This window comes from Gadus morhua, chromosome 14 (assembly GCF_902167405.1).
Source record: "Gadus morhua chromosome 14, gadMor3.0, whole genome shotgun sequence".
Taxonomy (NCBI): Eukaryota; Metazoa; Chordata; class Actinopteri; order Gadiformes; family Gadidae; genus Gadus; species Gadus morhua.
In genome coordinates this window covers 29,490,887-29,510,323 of record NC_044061.1, presented here as the reverse complement: position 1 = coordinate 29,510,323, position 19,437 = coordinate 29,490,887, and the positions used below count along the sequence as shown (strand labels likewise).

Genomic DNA, 19,437 nt, shown 5'->3' with positions numbered 1-19,437 from the left:
CGGTATGGAAAAGTATATGCTGGTAGATGAAGTAGGCCCATCAGAAGAGGATAAAATGAGACGGACAAAAGAATACATTACGTCTCACTTCGACCCGCACTCATATAAAGGCCATCCTTCTAACGACCCCCCAGCTCAACCAGCCATTAAAGCTACCCAGTCAACATGTCAGCCTCCTGATCTATATGTTCCACCAGGGGTTAAGATAGAAAACCAGGCTCCGCATGGAGAATCTGACCAACAGAGAGGCTCAAAGGTGAACCACACCGACTCGAACAGGTCAGCACAGCCCTTCTATCCCCAGAGAGCACCGACAGCTCCCTACACTGGACCCATGGTCGAACACCTGGCGCAGTATTTGGCTCGACGGGACCTGGTGAGTTCAAGTTTATATCAGTTTGACGATCAGCCTGAACATTATCGTGCTTGGCAGTCGTCATACATCAGCGCCACTCAAGGGCTAGGCCTTACAGCTACTGAGGAATTGGACTTAATGACAAAATGGCTTGGTAAAGAATCTGGCAACCACGTTAAACGTCTACGGTCAGTGTACATAACAAACCCAGTCATAGCACTCACAAAGGCCTGGGAACGCCTCCAGGAATGTTATGCAGCACCCGAAATAATTGAAAAAGCTCTTTTCGACCGACTCGATAATTTCCCAAGAGTCTCAGCAAAAGAACAGACGAAGCTACGGGAACTAGCAGACTTGTTGATGGAAGTGCAGTGCGCCAAGGAGGATGGCTACCTCCCAGCTCTCTCCTACCTGGATACCGCACGTGGCATTGAACCCATAGTTGGGAAACTGCCCTATGGGCTTCAAGAAAAATGGATTTCAGTTGGTTCAAAACACAAGGAAGAAAATAGAGGAAGATTTCCACCGTTTGAGTTCTTCAGCAAGTTTGTGTGCAGCGAAGCACGTAAAAGGAACGACCCTAGCTTTGCTATCCCAAGCACTAGTGGCTCGCCTGCAAAGTCTGAAAGAACCTTCTTTAAAGGCACAAAGTACCCAATTTCAGTCCACAAGACGGACATCGCCCCAACAAGCCTAAGTATAAACAAAGGAGCCAGCGACCCTAACAAAAGCTGTCCAATACATGGCAAGCCACATCCTCTCAAACGCTGCAAAGCCTTCAGAGCCATGAAGCTGGAGGAAAGAAAGGCCTTTCTCAAAGAAAAAGGGATCTGCTTTAAGTGCTGTGGCTCAACTACTCACCTTGCTAAGGACTGTCCGAATGCAGTTAAGTGTTTGGAGTGTGATAGCTCCTATCACGACTCTGCCATGCACCCTGGACCTGCACCTCAAGTCAAGGCCCCTTCAACTCCACCACACAATGGCGGGGAGGAGGAAGAGAGCAGCACCAGTAAAGCTGTTGTTAACTCAAACTGCACAGAGGTCTGTGGCACAGGAAACGTTGGCTGGTCATGTTCCAAGATTTGTCTTGTGAAGCTATATCCCAAAGGTCAATCAGACAAAGCTATCAAGGCCTACGTCATCCTAGACAGGGCCGGTTCTGGCCCTTTTGTAGCCCTAGGCGAGATTGAGTTTTTGCGCCCCCCCCCCCCCCAATAGCGAGCCGAGCGTTGCCCTGTTAATTTACATTGCTATATTAAACATCACTTAAGACGCATATTAACTGATTTACCTTTACTTTGCTTGCAGCATTTTCACACAATTATAGCTCCACTATACTACATTGCAAATAAATGTGTGATGCATGGACAACAAACAGAAATGTTTCAGAATATTTTCTTTTTAATTATTTTAAATGACTTATATACATTCATAAACACTTAAGCATACAAGTAAAAATAAGCCAAAAGTATCAAGTCAAAATATGCAAATATATACAAAAATGCTACAAAGAATGTTATGAACTTAAAAAAAAAACACACTAAAAGAACACTATAATGGACACCAGTTTAACTATTAAACACTCTACGAACAAAAGTGCAGTTGTATCGGGCATTTCTATTGACCTTTCAAAGTGACGCAGCATTAGAATTTGACAATTCTAGACTTCCTAATGGCAAATGTGTTGATGGTATCATCAAATGATATCTGACTTGAGACCTCTTGGTTGACGCTCATCAGTGCAAGCCCATTGAGGCGTTCTTGACTCATCGTTGACCTTAGGTAGGTCTTCAGTAATTTTAATTTTGAGAAGCTTCTTTCAGCAGAAGCTACAGTCACAGGTAATGTGACAGCAATTCTTAGGGCCACCCACATATTTGGGAAAACTTCTTCAAGTTTCTTCTCTTTTAAGTGATTTAGAATTTCCATTGTCGTCATGCCGGCTTTTGGCAATGCTTGGAAATTGTTCAACTCAAGTGCCAGTTCCCTCCCGTCAAAGTCTTTATGGTCACCTTGGCTCAGAGTGTTGCTGAGGGTTTCGCACTCCTGGGCGAGTTCTTCCTCTGTCAAATTAGGGAAGTTAATTAACACTCCAAACTTGTCCTGAACATCACCCAAAAGCTTGAAGCGTTCTTGCAGTGATGTTACCGACGCATCGACAATAACATTGAAGAAGGAAATTTCTAATTTCTTAAGTGCGTCTCCTTCTGGCTCATCAGGGGATTCATAAGAGAACTGTCTCTTTGTTTTTCTCAGCCTCTTCTGCTTTAGGACGGTGTCCACATTGATCTCCTCACAGAGATCTCTTGCGGATACCTGAGCAGAAGCGAACCCAGTGCTTCTATAGCTCACCAGAGAGTCTACTGTTTTCCTCAGGAGATTCAGAGCCACATCCAGCTGCATTGACACAGACTGCAATGCTTTGCTGACATGATGTATTTTGGCCAGCATGTCATACCACACAATGCTACAAATGGTGAAGCGGTATGACCCAACTTCTTCAGCCAAAGACTGTGCTTCAGTTATTACCATTGAGTCAGTGGCTTTCTCCCTGACCTCAAGAAGGGCATCCCTCACCTCCGCTGTCTGGAATCTCACAGCCTGCACACTGCTAATTCGACTTTCCCATCTTGTATCTGACCAGGATTTCACAGTTGTTTGGACGTGGTGCTTTAGGATGGCCCACCTTTGTGTGGAGGCAGAGAATAGTGTAAAAATTCTTTGTAGGTAGCCAAAATAACTGAGTGCATCCGTAGAACTTTTTGCTGCATCCGCAACAACAAGATTTAAAGTATGTGCTCCGCACGGGACGAATAAAGCTCTTGGATTTTTTTTCAGAAGTCTAGCTTGGACACCTTTGACCTTTCCCTTCATATTTGCGCCGTTGTCGTAAGACTGTCCCCGGCAGTCTTCGAAGGGAAGGTTGAACTCTTCTAGTCTCTTCAGAATGAGGTTGGAGAGGCTTTCTCCCGTGGATGATTCAACTTCAAGGAACCCCATGAAATGTTCTTTTATTTTTGGGGTGTCGGTGTCGTCTGCTGCAACAATTCTAACTATAACCGACAACTGCTCTACGTGGCTGAGGTCTGGGGTGCAATCCAAAATAATGGAATAGTATTTGGCCAGCTTTATCTCCCTTAACATATAGTGAACAATTTTTTCACCAATGCAATCAATTAGTTCATTTTGAATATCCTTTGACAAGTATGTTGCATGCCTGGCTCCTCTCTCCACATCAGCAACATGTTGTTTGAGAACTGGGTCAAACCTGGCCATGAGCTCAACTTCCTTAAGGAAGTTCCCATTATTTGGCTGGTATAGTCTGTCTGAGCTCCCCCGCATGGGAATATTTCGCTCGGCCAAAGACTGTATTATGGCGACCAACCTGGTCAGCACATCACGCCACCTCCTCCTTTCAGCTTGAAGGAGTGCCATTTCCATTTTGTCAATTGTTTGGCCCTTTTCAAGTCGAGTCTCCAGTTCCTTCCATGAGGTCATGTGCCCTAAATGCTCTGAACTTTGCTCATGGCTTTTCAGGATCTCCCCGCAATTCTTCCAGTCATTTAGGCCACTACTATTGAGGTTAAAATGTTTCTTTGAAAAGAGCTTGCAGCAGAAGCAGTACAGAGTATTGGTTTTCCTTGAATATACAAGCCAGCTTCTCTTGACTTTCTCCCCATTGACTAATTTCCTGTAGAAGTAGTGGTGGTGGCAGCTTCTCCCATCATCTCTTTTGGGAAATGTAAAGTCTGGATTGGTCTTGTATGGTCCTCTACTAACTAACTCAGTCCTTACCGCATCACAGAGGGCTGGCCAGTCAGCAGGATCTATGGGTGCTCCCTGGATATTAGGAATTGAGGAGGGTGAGGTGTCTGCAGGCGGCAGTGTAGTAGCAGAGCATGTTGCGGTTGTTGTTCCTTCACTGGTCTCAGTGGTCTGTGTTTTACTGGTGCCTGGAATACTAGATGTGGCCCCTTCACCTGTATCAGCCAGATGTGGTTGAAATTAGTTTCATAGGGATTTCATAGGGATCTTCAAGTACATTTTGTCAGGTGGTTGTTGGCTTAGTTATGCAAAGGACTTACTTGCTTCAGGCTGCGTGTCCCTGGTCTCAGTCGTCTGTGTTTCACTGATGCCCTGAGTGCTTGATGTCCCTTCACCTTCACCTGTATTCAAGCATATAGTATACCAGACAAGCAGTGTTTAATAATGATGTGAAAATGATCATGTATTTGAATTACTTTTAGAAAACAAGCTATGGACGTGGCTTGAATAAATACTATTAAATAGACTCACTCACCTGATGCAGGCTGTGTGTACCTGGCCTGTGTTCCACTGGTCCCTGGAGTACTACTACTGGATGTCCCTTCTCCTGCTGCAGCTGTATTTAAACATAGAGTTCATCCATGCTGTTCATTACACAATTGCATTTGGTCATTTCTATCATCCTTCCACATAGTTGTATTGTACAAATACATTTTATCTGACCATGTAACTTGTAGTAGGTAACTTACAATTACTACCACCACTACTATTATTACTACTAGGCTGCTACAAGACTAAATAATACTACTAATAACAAAAAAGTTATAATAATAATAGTAATAATTGCTAATAATAACAATAACAAAAACAGCAACAATAGTACTAGTACTAGTAGTGCTCTGTAAGGTGACCTTGGGTGTCTTGAAAGGCGCCTCTAAATTAAATGTATTATTATTATTATTATTATTAGTTGTACTTACAAAGTTCAGAGAGAGGTGAACATGACGGATCAGGTGTCCTTTCTCCTGCAGGTGCTGGCTTCTGCAAATATTGCTTGAGTGCATCTGGCCAATTAAAAAAATATATATACGAAATACTGTTTATTCCGTGTTTTATTTGGCCTTTTGTAAATTCATTGAAACCGAAACCGAACCGTAAAAGGAAAGGGAGATTACTGGTTGTAGTCTTTTCGCTCGGTTTTAGCCCTACGGTTGATACGGAGAACCGAGCAAAAAGACTACAACCAGTCTCCCTTTCCGTTTCCGGTTAGGGTTAGGGGGGGCCTGAAAACGCGATTTGAAAATTCAATCATTTCGAATTATAGAATTCAAAATTAGCCAAATACCCGGGACAGGACCAATAGTAAGAATTTCGTTGGTAATCACTCTTATTTCATCCTAGACAAACCAGAAACGGGGCTCAATGTTCAAAATACCGGAATTGTCCCTTAAAAGTCGGTGGCTAGCGGTGGCTAGCGCCGCGGTAGCTGCCTGAGCGGCCGCAATGTTACATGATGCACTTGACAGCCTGACATGAGTTTGACACTATAATGGCAGAGGTCAACGTCAATTACCTCTATACTGGGCTTTCTTTTCTTCTTCTTCTTTTTTACGTTTTCGTCCTTGCGCGCCAGAGGGTTTAACTTTAGTCCTTTTCATTTTAAGAGTCAATACCTATGTCAAGCTTGATCGACGCATCTTAATTTACCGAACGTAACGTCTTTCACGCCACGCAACGCCCCGCAACGCCCTTGATCGACGCATCTTAATTTACCGAACGTAACGTCTTTCACGCCCCGCAACGCCCCCCCCCCCCCCCATGGAAAATGATTTACAAAAAACATAAAAAAAAACGATTAACTAAACGTCTGGCTGAGGGGGCGCCCTAGGATAATCGTGTTTAATAATAAAAAAAAATCTTCGCTTGTTTAATTAAATTAAATTAATTAAGGGCGCCGCTAGAGGGCGCCCCCAACACATTTGTCGCCCTAGGCAATTGCCTAGGTCGCCTATGCCAATCGCCGGCCCTGATCCTAGATGACCAAAGCAACCGGTCGCTAGCAAGGTCCAGCCTTTTTGAGCTGTTTAACATTGAGTGCAAACCATACTCTTATTATCTGAAGACATGCTCTGGTGTAGTGGAAACATCTGGGCGCAGGGCTGTAGACGTCGTGGTCGAGTCACTGGACGGAAAGGTCACAATCCCTCTCCCACCACTCATCGAGTGCAACGACATTCTTGATAACCGCTCTGAAATCCCAACCCCAAATGCAGCTCGTCATCATCCACATCTTGTCAAGGTAGCAGAGCACATCCCAGAGGTCGACCCAACTGCTGAGATCCTCCTGTTACTTGGTAGAGATATAATAAGAGCGCACAAAGTTAGGGAACTTGTCAATGGCCCCCACAATGCCCCCTTTGCCCAACGCTTGGACCTAGGATGGGTGCTGGTTGGAGAAGTCTGCTTGGGGAAAGCGCATATACCAACAGTCAACACCTTTAGGACAACCGTGCTTGACAACGGTCGGCCCTCCCTACTCGAACCCTGTACAAACTTCTTGCACATCAAAGAAAAGGTTTACCAAGGAAAAGAGATGAGAGACAGGATTTCAGAGACTAGCAAGTCTGTGGAGGAAACATTGGGCCAAACAGTTTTCAGTCACACCGAACATGACAACAAGCTAGCATCTTCTATTGAAGATAGCATCTTCTTGAAACTAATGGACAAAGAGGTCTACAGAAATGAATCAAACAGCTGGGTGGCTCCACTCCCATTCAAGCATCCCAGACAACGCTTGCCTAACAATCGAGAACAAGCAGTCAGACGCTTTGCATCACTCCAACAAAGCTTGAAAAAGAAGCCAGAGATGCAACAGCAATACGTTGCTTTCATGGGGAAAATATTGGTGAACGACCATGCAGAGGTCGCTCAAGTACTAGAGGATGATGAAGAATGCTGGTACCTGCCATCCTTTGGAGTGTACCACCCTCAAAAACCAGGCCAAATCAGGGTGGTGTTTGACTCTAGTGCCAAACACTTAGGTGTTTCACTCAATGATGTATTGCTTACAGGCCCCGACCTCAACAATTCTCTCCTCGGAGTTCTGATGCGGTTCCGTAAGGAAAAGGTTGCCATCTTGGCAGACATACAGCAGATGTTTCACTGCTTTTTGGTGCGAGAGGACCACAGAAATTACCTGAGATTCCTGTGGTACCGGGACAATGATGTGACAAAATAAATCATAGACTACAGAATGAAAGTTCATGTTTTCGGCAACAGTCCGTCCCCAGCCGTAGCCATCTACGGACTCAGGAGAGCAATTAGAGAGGGTGCACGAGAACATGGGTCCGACACGGTCAACTTCGTGAAACGCCACTTCTATGTGGACGACGGCCTTCGTTCTGCGTCGACCGATGCCGAAGCCATCAGCTTGTTGAGCAGAACACAGATGTCACTAGCCGAGTCAAACCTCAGGCTCCACAAGTTTGCCTCCAACAGCCAGACAGTCCTGGAAGCCTTTCCATCTGAAGACTGTGCTGCAGTTACAAAGGATGTGGACTTAAGCGGAGAGGCTGCGTCCACTCAACGCAGTCTGGGTCTCCTGTGGGAGATGGCAAGTGACACATTCACTTTCTCTGTTGCAAACACAATCAAGCCGTTCACTCGCCGTGGTGTCCTCTCCACGGTGAACAGTGTTTTTGACCCCTTGGGTTTTCTGGCCCCAGTCACAATCCAAGGAAGGCTCCTCCTTCGGGAACTCACCGCTGAGCAGTCCGGGTGGGATGTACCACTGCCTGAAGACAAATTCAGCAAGTGGAAAGCTTGGCAAGAATCACTTCAGGAGCTGAGACACCTTCATGTACCACGGACATACACATCAGCTTCACTAGAAACGGCAGTGCGTACAGAGCTCTGTGTGTTTTCTGATGCATCTATCAAAGCCATCGGTGCTGTGGCGTATTTGAAGGCCGTACAAGGAGATGGACAAACTCACATTGGGTTTGTCATGGCCAAATCAAAACTTGCACCTCAGTCTGAACCAACTATTCCAAGGCTCGAACTCTGTGCGGCAGTCTTAGCAGTGGAAATGGCAGACTTAATCCATGATGAATTGGATTTGAAGCTGGATTCCACAAAGTTCTATACTGACAGCAAGGTGGTCCTCGGCTATATCCGTAATGAATCCAGACGATTCTATGTCTACGTCCATAATAGAGTTCAGCGCATTCGCCAAACCACAAAACCTGAGCAATGGCACTATGTGCGCACAGAGGTTAATCCTGCAGACCATGCATCAAGGTCTATTCCTGCCTCACTCTTGGCACAGACTGCATGGTTACAAGGCCCTGACTTCTTGCTCGACTCTCCCAACAAACCAGATCCAGTTCAGTCCTTCGACCTGATCAAACCAGAATTGGACGTGGATATCCGTCCCCAAGTGAGGAGCTATGCCACAAAGCTGCAAGAGAAAAGCCTCAGCACAGAACGCTTCCTAAGGTTCTCCAGCTTCAACTCTCTTGTCCGAGCTATAGCACACTTAATTCACATTGTGAGGTCCTTTAAGCTCACTAAAGACATGGACAAGTGTCAAGGGTGGCACAGGTGTGATCTGTCTCGAACCCCAGATGAACTATCCCTAGCAAAGGAAGTCATTATTTCAGCTGTTCAGAGGAGAGCATTTTCAAAGGAATTTGAGGCTTTGTTCACGAATAAGCCAGATAAACAGCAGACTTCGTTGCCTCAGTCCAACCTTGGAGAACAATCTCATTTGTGTTGGAGGACGACTAAAGAACGCTAACCTGGGCACTGGAGAGAAGAACCCCATAATCCTCCCAAAGGATAACCACATCGCCTTGTTGCTTGTCAGACACCATCACGCCCAAGTCAAACACCAAGGCCGTCACCTGACAGAAGGAGCCATCAGAGCTGCAGGTTTATGGCTCTTGGGGGGGAAGAGGCTCATCAATTCAGTCTTACACAAATGTATAACTTGTCGCAAACTCAGAGGCAAAATGCAAGAGCAACGCATGGCAAATTTGCCTCCAGAACGCCTTCAAACCTGCCCTCCATTTACATATGTGGGATTGGATGTCTTTGGACCCTGGTGTATTACTGCCAGACGAACAAGAGGAGGACAAGCTGAGAGCAAACGGTGGGCTATGATGTTCTGCTGTATGAGCTCCAGAGCCGTCCACATTGAGGTCATTGAGTCAATGGACACTTCAAGTTGTATTAACGCTTTGAGGCGTTTCTTTGCCATAAGAGGACCTGCCAAACAGCTAATATCCGACTGCGGCACAAATTTCATAAGAGCATGTAAGGAACTTGGAATGAGCCAAAACCAACCAGATGCCACGGTGCAGAGGTACCTAAACCAACAAGGGTGCTCATGGGAATTCAACCCCCCACACGCCTCACACATGGGCGGTTCTTGGGAACGTCTGATTGGGGTGGCCCGAAGAATCCTGGACTCAATGTTTCTCGAACAGCACAATCGCCTAACCCATGAGGTTTTGTGTACACTAATGGCAGAAGTGACAGCAATTGTAAATGCAAGGCCACTAATCCCAGTTTCCAATGATCCTGACGATCCATTCATTCTGTCGCCATCAATGCTCCTAACTCAAAAAACTGGAGACCCACCTCCACCAGGAGACTTTGCAGATAAAGATCTCTTCACCAAACAGTGGAGACAAGTACAGGCTCTTTCCAACAGATTCTGGAGTCGTTGGAGTCGAGAGTATTTGCCAACCTTGCAGTGTCGCAAGAAATGGACCAAATCTTACCAAAACCTGCAAATAGGAGACGTTGTCCTTCTCAAAGACAGTCAAGTTACCCGCAACAACTGGCCCATGGCTACCATCACAAAGGCCTTCCCTGGAGAAGACGGAAGGGTGAGGAAGGTGGAATTGAGGACCACAAATCAGGGACATCCAAAAACATTCTTCAGACCAGTCTCAGAAGTTGTCTTACTTCTTACTAAAGACTGATGTTCAGAGACTCATGTAGTCCATCGGGTTGAATTAATGACCTCCTAGAGGTCAGACGGGGAGTGTGTTGCCTTTCAAGCATAAATCTGAATGGTCTTTGTTTTGAAAAAGCTCTTATTTTGAAGGGCCGTTTTCAACCCTAATGTTTCCGGGTCATAGGTTTGTTTTAGTTCAGTAGTCTGAGGAAGCTAACCGAATTTGCATATCTACATTTCTGTGTTCAACCGCATGATTGTATCAATGTAAACGTCACAGAGGCAACGTCGTAAGTTGATAATTTCATTATTACATTCATAAGTTAATGTTAGAAAGTACTATTTACATGAAAAATGCATGTGATATGTTTGTGGCTAAAAACGATTTATTTACATGTGGAAAGCACCTGTTTCAATGCTAAATGGTAATTTTCGTATTTGTTTTGTTACAGTTTTCACTCTGACCTTGTACAATGAGAAAAAGAGCCACAGTAAAGAGCAACTAAAGCTTACTACGACTCACGTCTTCATTTATAAGGAAGAGTTTAACTAGTTGTATAGCTGCAGTTGCTACACTGCAGTGAGGACAACACAATGACAGTATTGTATGTGTGTCTGGTACTATGGGTGTGATAGGAACAACGCAATTGAGGACTGCTCTCAAATCTTGTACAAATCTCTATTCATCTGGACTCCCTGGCTTCGGGAGGGGCAATATGGGTGTGTTACAAGGACTAGTAGTTGTTTCCTTTAGAATACCTTGAGATAAAAGAGAAGTTATTACCGGCTGAATTCTATCTAATGCTTCGGGGGACAAACGATATTGTCGAGTACAAGTCAAAGTAGCATCTGACTTTAATGTAACTTTAAGAGATGGTGAAGAGGTTACAAATCCTGCATGATTATTATGCATGGCCCATATTTTAGATGGTACCTGGGATAAACTCTGGGGTGAACTGTAACAGGAGAGGTGGGAGAGATTAAAAACTTCTGTTCCAATGGGACATGTGATACAATAGTAGGAACTGGCTTTGATATTGTTTCACTCATCGAAATGCCAGCAATATCAACCGTTTTCAATGTTTGGTTACTTTCTTGTAAAATACCAGTTTTGTTAATAGCTGATACTGTAGCACCAGAATCAACAAGAAATTCAAAATGGTTTTGTCCTACCTGCACGGAGCATTTTGGATTTTCGGTGGGGGTGGAAGACAGTTGAAGAAGCGTTGCCTGGATCGTTGTTTCCTTCTCCAAGGGGTCCTAGTAATGATTATTCTCACCTGGGCGTTGTAGCGGGTTCTTCATGGTGTGGGGGCGCGGACTGGTTCCGTGGGCGGGGCCGACGGTTTGGTCTCGTCGTTGTGTTTCTTTCTGCAATATTTCTACCGATGACCTATCTTTTTTGCAGTAAAAACATCTGGAGGGTTCTTAAACGAGTTGACGTTGGCTCCATACACAAAGTGTAGCGAGGGCGGTTTTGTCTTTTATGTTGTTTTGGGCTGTTTTAATAGCGTCTACTTCTGCAACTGTTAACTCTATTTCAGTCATTCATTTATCAACATGTTCTGCATTACTAGTTGCTGTTTTGTTCAACAGAGCTGTTCTATACACTTCTGTCCAATCTGGGTTGATTTGCATCGTTATTTTGAAAATGTTAGACGCGATTTCTGGAGTTACTTCTTGTTTAACTGGTTTCGGTATTGGGTGTCGTTTTTCCGTGCGAATCCATGCATCTAAACAATTCTGTGTGTAATTAAAATCCCAATTCGGATCTGGTCCAGACGTTATTGTTTCTTTTAATTCTTGTAGTTTGCAAGAATCAAAAGAACCACCTATTGGCCAACAGCCATCTGTCCATTCGTACACATCATAAGTAAATGGAAAGACCGAGTATATGCCTTCTTCTCTCAAGACTATATCTGCGGGGGATCTTGGTGGCACTATAGGATCGTTTTGTTTTTTTACCATAGCGGGTTCTTACCAGGTCCGCTCTTTTTTAATTTGCTTAGATACCGTTATTGTCACCTTAGCGTCCCGTTTTGATGAATGGGCGTCCATTTTACTCTTCCTTATGATTGAGTCAGACGTTCTTTTGAAAAGAAGACACAAACAAATTAATACAAATAAAGGAATACACACACAGCTGATACAACAGATAGGGATATACGAAACAAAATACAATCACTTTTGTTATCGTTTTACGTCATGAATTCTTTAATGCTAAAAGTAGGCTATGTTAATGTTATTTAATACTTTTAAAACTTGTGGAACTCAACGCAAATGGAGACCACAGATCTGTTTGATAAAGAAACAAAGAAATGTTACCTAACTGAATGATATAAATATATTTTGTACAAATTTGTAAATCATAGTAAAGTCAATGTCTCAAAGGAGCCCGATTTATTTATTTCTATGTTAGTTTCAGGGTACTCACTCGTGGTTTGTCAATCAAACCTGTTTGAAGAATAAACTTTTGTGGAGTTGAATTGTCCTCTGGCTCTGGATCAGTGTCCTGAACTGCTACGATTTTCGGGCATTCGTTCCTTGGACATTGCTATTTATCTGAAAAAAATCTATACGATCTCTCAGATCATATTAATACAACTCAGCAGTAAATCTATTACAATCGCATTCAAATACATTTAGAATTTCGGGACGGCGTAAAACTGCTTCTCCAGCGCTGTGGAGAGAAGAAGGGTCTACAAGAGGTTGTAGACAACATGAAAACAAAGCATGGAAAGAAAGGATAGAAATACGGCGCGAAAAATACATAACATAACAATTGGGATGAGACACTACGATATTCTTTATATATTTTTCTTTTCACAAACGAGGGGGGCCTATTCCCTCAGTTGTTTCAGTGCCATACTTACCTGCTGGCACTGTTTGCGTCCGTAAAGGCCGGACGTTATTTTTCTATTATATTTAGTTTTACCACTCGTCCACTTTTCTGAAAAAAGATAAGTTTAGTAACATTATTATTATTATTATTACATTACTATTTTATGTACATTTCATTCAGGTTCAAACAACATGAGGCCACTCAATTCATCCTACTTGGTTTTCCCGTGGGTGCAATCATCAGCCCTATGTGAAATAGATCTCTGTCCATTCATCATACCTTTGAACCGTTTCTGTCAGTGCAGAAACGGTGCAAAGGTCCGGGTCAAAATTAAATAACTTCTTCCCGTGGGTGTAATTATCAGCCCTACTTGAAATAGATCTCTATCTATTCATCATACCAGTGAAAGGTCTGTCAGTACAGAAACGTTCAAAGGTCCTGGGTCAGAATTGCATAACTTCCGAGGGACGTACATTACCCATTCATCTGAGGTCCAAGCTGTGGATCTGAGGTCCAAGGCCGTATGTGGGGTCCCAAACTGTTTTATTACTGGGCTACTTACTGAATGGGTTCTACTTGGGATACACAGTTCATTAACACACCAACGTAACTCTTGTAATGTACGTAGTTCTTTGGAGGGTTGTTACTCTTACTGAGAGTAATCAAAACGTCCTCCGCCAACATTCCTGCATTCGTCACATAACAAGAGTTAATCTGCAGAGCGAAATCTTGCTAATGATTCGCACGGCACAAGCTTTCCATTCGTAGTAACAAACAGTCTACTACTGGCCAATCATTGATGCCTACGTAGTACGGATTATCAATTCGTAGGGATTCCTAATTCTTGGATATTTTAGCAAAAAATATCAGACAGAGCCTCCGCCTAAATAAGAATTTAAATGAAATCTCATGCTTTTAGATCGATCTTCCCGAGGGCGTTATCTTAACCCTTATATAAAATAAACCACTAGTTTACTTTCATCATACCAAAGGCAGGCAACTATGTCCACTTATCCCCTCTTTAGCTGAATAGTTGTTTTAGTGCTAATCGCCTCCAAAGGTCCGGGTCAGATCCTAATCACGTGTTTATCTATTTTCCAAATTCCGGATCCCGTCAGAGGGTCAGAATGGCAAGATAGTCATTTAAAAAAAAAAAACATAACTTACCAGTCTGATGATCTCATATTGGGATCCTGCCGACAACGCCATTTGATGAAGAGAAAGTTCTCTCACGGACAGGTCGGACAGCGAAATATTTGATTTAATCTTAAGGCATGATCATGGGAAAAGTACTGGCAGCAAAGTTTACCAAGAACACATTCGATGAAACAATAGGTGAACAACATTCTTATAGGGAACGTTTCCATTGTGGGAAGGGAGTGGGAGTGACCTAAGGCCAAGTCAATTTGTAATACAATGGGTGGTTATTGGACATGTCTGCAGGTTTGTAAGACATGGTGGCTGTAAATAGTTTACACAACAAAGAAGTCAGTCGATTGGCCTGGTCACAAAACCAGACTTACTGGCTCCAGTGGGAACTTGAATACGAATTAACTTAACCACTCTCAGTTAAGAGAGGAAGGGATTTGTTTTAAGATACAGGGAGAATGAATACAGTTCCTTCTAATGTAATAATTACATAAACAAGGTTAATATAATTTGTATGTGATTGTATATTTATAGTTATGATTGATATTTCCACGACAGTGTTTTTGACCTTACATTGTTGATTTTGCTCAAAACTAATGTATTCCACTTCCAAATGGTGGAGTATGGCCCTATAACCCTTTGGTATGCTTAGTAATACGTTTGCATTGAAATTGACAGAGATATCAACATTTCTTGTATTTATGTGTGCAAAATGCTTTTCAGAGCGCTAGAATTACTTTTTGACCGAAAATGTGTTTTTGACCTTACATTGTTGATTTTGCTCAAAACTAATGTATTCCACTTCCAAATAGTGGAGTATGGCCCTATAACCCTTTGGTGTGCTTAGTAACACGTTTGCATTGAAATTGACAGAGATATCAACATTTCTTGTATTTATGTGTGCAAAATGCTTTTCAGAGCGCTAGAATTACTTTTTGACCGAAAATGTGTTTTTGACCTTACATTGTTGATTTTGCTCAAAACTAATGTATTCCACTTCCAAATAGTGGAGTATGCCCTGAAACCCTTTGGTAAGCTGAGTAACACGTTTGCATTGAAATTGACAGAGATAGCAACATTTCTTGTATTTATGAGTGCAAAATGCATTTCAGAGCGCTAGAATCACTTTTTGACCAACAATGTGTTTTTGACCTTACATTGTTGATTTTGCTCAAAACTAATGTATTCCACTTCCAAATGGTGGAGTATGGCCCTAAAACCCTTGGGTAAGCTTAGTAACACGTTTGCATTGAAATTGACAGAGATATCAACATTTCTTGTATTTATGTGTGCAAAATGCATTTCAGAGCGCTAGAATCACTTTTTGACCAACAATGTGTTTTGACTTGTTTTTCAGAAATGAACAGAAACATCAACATTTCTGGTTTTAATGCATGCAAAATGCTTTTCAGAGCGCTAGAATCACTTTTTGACCAACATTGTGTTTTTGACTTGTTTTTCTGAAATGAACAGAAATATCAACACTTTGGGTTTTTATGCGTGCAAAATGCTTTTCAGAGCGCTAGAATCACTTTTTGACCAACAATGTGTTTTTGACCTTACATTGTTGATTTTGCTTAAAACGAATGTATTCCACTTCCAAATGGCTGAGTATGGCCCTATAACCCTTTGGTAAGCTTAGTAACACGTTTGCATTGAAATTGACGGATATTAACATTTCTTGTTTTTATGCGTGCAAAATTTCAGAGTCACTTTTCGACCAACAATGTGTTTTTGACCTTACATTGTTGATTTCGCTCAAAACAAATGTATTCCACTTCCAAATGGTGGAGTATGGCCCTATAACCCTTTAGAAAGCTTAGTAACACGTTTGCATTTAAATTGACAGAGATATCAACACTTCTTGTTTTTATGTGTGCAAAATGCATTTCAGAGCGCTAGAATCACTTTTTGACCAACAATGTGTTTTGACTTGTTTTTCTGAAATGAACAGAGATATCAACATGTCTGGTTTTTATGCATGCAAAATGCTTTTCAGAGCGCTAATATCACTTTTTGACCAACAATGTGTTTTTGACTTGTTTTTCTGAAATTAACAGAGATATCAACATTTCTTGTTTCGACACGAATGCGCTAGAATCACTTTTTGACCAACAATGTGTTTTTGACTTGTTTTTCTGAACTTAACAGAAATATCAACATTTCTGGTTTCTATGTGTGCAAAATGCTTTTCAGTCACTTTTTGACCAACAATGTGTTTTTGACCTCACATTGTTGATTTTGCTCAAAACTAATGTATTCCACTTCCAAATGGTGGAGTATGGCCCTATAACCCTTTGGTAAGCTTAGTAACACGTTTGCATTGAAATTGACAGCGATAAACATTGCTTGTATTTATGCGTGCAAAATGCTTTTCAGAGCGCTAGAGTCACTTTTCGACCAACAATGTGTTTTTGACTTTACATTGTTGATTTTGCTCAAGACGAATGTTGGCAATTCCACTTCCAGATGGTGGAGTATGGCCCTATAACCCTTTGGTAAGCTTAGTAACACGTTTGCATTGAAATTGACAGAGATATCAACATTTCTTGTATTTATGTGTGCAAAATGCATTTCAGAGCGCTAGAATCACTTTTTATCCAACATTGTGTTTTTGACTTGTTTTTCTGAAATGAACAGAAATATCAACATTTCGGGTTTTTATGCGTGCAAAATGCTTTTCAGAGCGCTAGAATCACTTTTTGACCAACAATGTGTTTTTGACCTTACATTGTTGATTTTGCTTAAAACGAATGTATTCCACTTCCAAATGGCTGAGTATGGCCCTATAACCCTTTGGTAAGCTTAGTAACACGTTTGCATTGAAATTGACGGATATTAACATTTCTTGTTTTTATGCGTGCAAAATTTCAGAGTCACTTTTCGACCAACAATGTGTTTTTGACCTTACATTGTTGATTTCGCTCAAAACAAATGTATTCCACTTCCAAATGGTGGAGTATGGCCCTATAACCCTTTAGAAAGCTTAGTAACACGTTTGCATTTAAATTGACAGAGATATCAACACTTCTTGTTTTTATGTGTGCAAAATGCATTTCAGAGCGCTAGAATCACTTTTTGACCAACAATGTGTTTTGACTTGTTTTTCTGAAATGAACAGAGATATCAACATGTCTGGTTTTTATGCATGCAAAATGCTTTTCAGAGCGCTAATATCACTTTTTGACCAACAATGTGTTTTTGACTTGTTTTTCTGAAATTAACAGAGATATCAACATTTCTTGTTTCGACACGAATGCGCTAGAATCACTTTTTGACCAACAATGTGTTTTTGACTTGTTTTTCTGAACTTAACAGAAATATCAACATTTCTGGTTTCTATGTGTGCAAAATGCTTTTCAGTCACTTTTTGACCAACAATGTGTTTTTGACCTCACATTGTTGATTTTGCTCAAAACTAATGTATTCCACTTCCAAATGGTGGAGTATGGCCCTATAACCCTTTGGTAAGCTTAGTAACACGTTTGCATTGAAATTGACAGCGATAAACATTGCTTGTATTTATGCGTGCAAAATGCTTTTCAGAGCGCTAGAGTCACTTTTCGACCAACAATGTGTTTTTGACTTTACATTGTTGATTTTGCTCAAGACGAATGTTGGCTATTCCACTTCCAGATGGTGGAGTATGGCCCTATAACCCTTTGGTAAGCTTAGTAACACGTTTGCATTGAAATTGACAGAGATATCAACATTTCTTGTATTTATGTGTGCAAAATGCATTTCAGAGCGCTAGAATCACTTTTTGTCCAACATTGTGTTTTTGACTTGTTTTTCTGAAATGAACAGAAATATCAACATTTCGGGTTTTTATGCGTGCAAAATGCTTTTCAGAGCGCTAGAATCACTTTTTGACCAACAATGTGTTTTTGACCTTACAATGTTGATTTTGCTCAAGAAGAATGTAGGCTATTCCATTTCCAGATGGTGGAGTATGGCCCTATAACCCTTTGGTAAGCTTAGTAACACGTTTGCATTGAAATTGACAGATATCAACATTTGTTGTTTTTATGCGTGCAAAATGCTTTTCAGAGCGCTAGAATCACTTTTTGACCAACAATGTGTTTTTGACCTTACATTGTTGATTTTGCTCAAAACGAATGTATTCCACTGTTACGGCTCCAGGATGTTAGCTTGCTACGTCTAGGTGGGGGGAGTAGGGGAACCATAACACATGTTACTGTTAGGCTGACTGGGAGAACAACAAAGCAGGGCACAACAGCAAACTGGGTACATAAGTGTGTTTATTTAGCTAGCGATCCGCCAAGGGGAATAGGGAACTATAAGCGGAGCCAAATCAAAGAAAACAAGATAAAGTGACAACTAACTAGTGCACACATACAACCTAGCTAATACATACAGAGGGTGGCCCCGCTTCTAACCTGATGTGATAACAGAGTAAATCTACGTGATGGTAGTGTAAACCCAAGGGTATCTTACCTATTCACCTAAACCCCTATGGCATCTTACAAACAAAAGGCAACAGCACCACACAGCCAACACACAGGCAGACAATGGCCTTCCTCAATGGAGACCAACAGGTGCAAGTTATCAAGGCCTGATGACACTGATTGGCCAACAGACAGCTCCCAGATTGGACAGGGGGTTGGACGATGGTGGAGGAACAGCCAATGGTGTGAGACCTACAGAGAATGAGAGGGGAGACACAGGAAAACAACCACACACGTAACACCCCCACCCATAAGAGCAAACATCACACACGAGAAAGGGCATCCGCACACACACTCTCGGAGCCCCTCTTGCGACGAATCACCAGGCCGCACCCCCGCACAATCAGCGCCCACCGCATGAGGCGCCGGCTCCGACCACACACTCGGCGGAGAAACACCAGCGGACCGCGATCCGTGCAGACCACAACTGGCCCAGAACTCGATCCCAAACAAACGTCAAAAAACTGGAGCGCAAACAGCAAAGCCAGAGTCTCCTGCTGGACAGCAGAGCACCGTGTCCGGCACCCACACCACATGCGTCCACCTCCATCTCGAATGGCCTCTCAAAGTCAGGAGCCACCAGAACAGGGGCACTACACAGCAGAGCCTCAACAGAAACAAAAGCGTGTTGGCAATCCGGAGACCACGCAAACGGGACCAAGGGGCCCAACAGACCAGCCTTGTCACACACCGGGCAGACCCAACGGTGCCCACACAATCACCAACACGCGGCAACGGGCACGAGTCAGGAACCGCGACTGCGTTCACCCTCCCACAATCCGCACAGAAACGGAACGCGCCAGCAGGCCTGGGCACCAAGAGGCATGGTGAACTCCAAGGGCCAGAGCTCGAAGACGCCAGACCACTCTCCACCAAACAAGACACCTCCTGC

The 19,437-nt window shown here is 42.7% G+C and overlaps 1 protein-coding gene across 1 annotated transcript; it reads right to left on the bottom strand.

Annotated features, from left to right (window-relative positions):
• Positions 1 to 1,552: 1,552 nt before the first annotated feature.
• On the bottom strand, positions 1,553 to 5,931 carry LOC115558990 (zinc finger MYM-type protein 1-like). Its single transcript, XM_030377573.1, has 4 exons — positions 5,101 to 5,931; positions 4,656 to 4,736; positions 4,441 to 4,521; positions 1,553 to 4,335 (listed from the first exon to the last, which is right to left on the bottom strand). Exon 4 carries the CDS (start codon positions 3,851 to 3,853, stop codon positions 2,000 to 2,002), a length of 1,854 nt encoding a protein of 617 aa, XP_030233433.1. The 5' UTR covers positions 3,854 to 4,335; positions 4,441 to 4,521; positions 4,656 to 4,736; positions 5,101 to 5,931; the 3' UTR covers positions 1,553 to 1,999.
• Between the last annotated feature and the right edge of the window lie 13,506 nt (positions 5,932 to 19,437).

Excerpts from the sequence above, each read along its gene's own strand:
- LOC115558990 (XM_030377573.1), bottom strand. The coding sequence starts at position 3,853 with ATGACCTCATGGAAGGAACTGGAGACTCGACTTGAAAAGGGCCAAACA.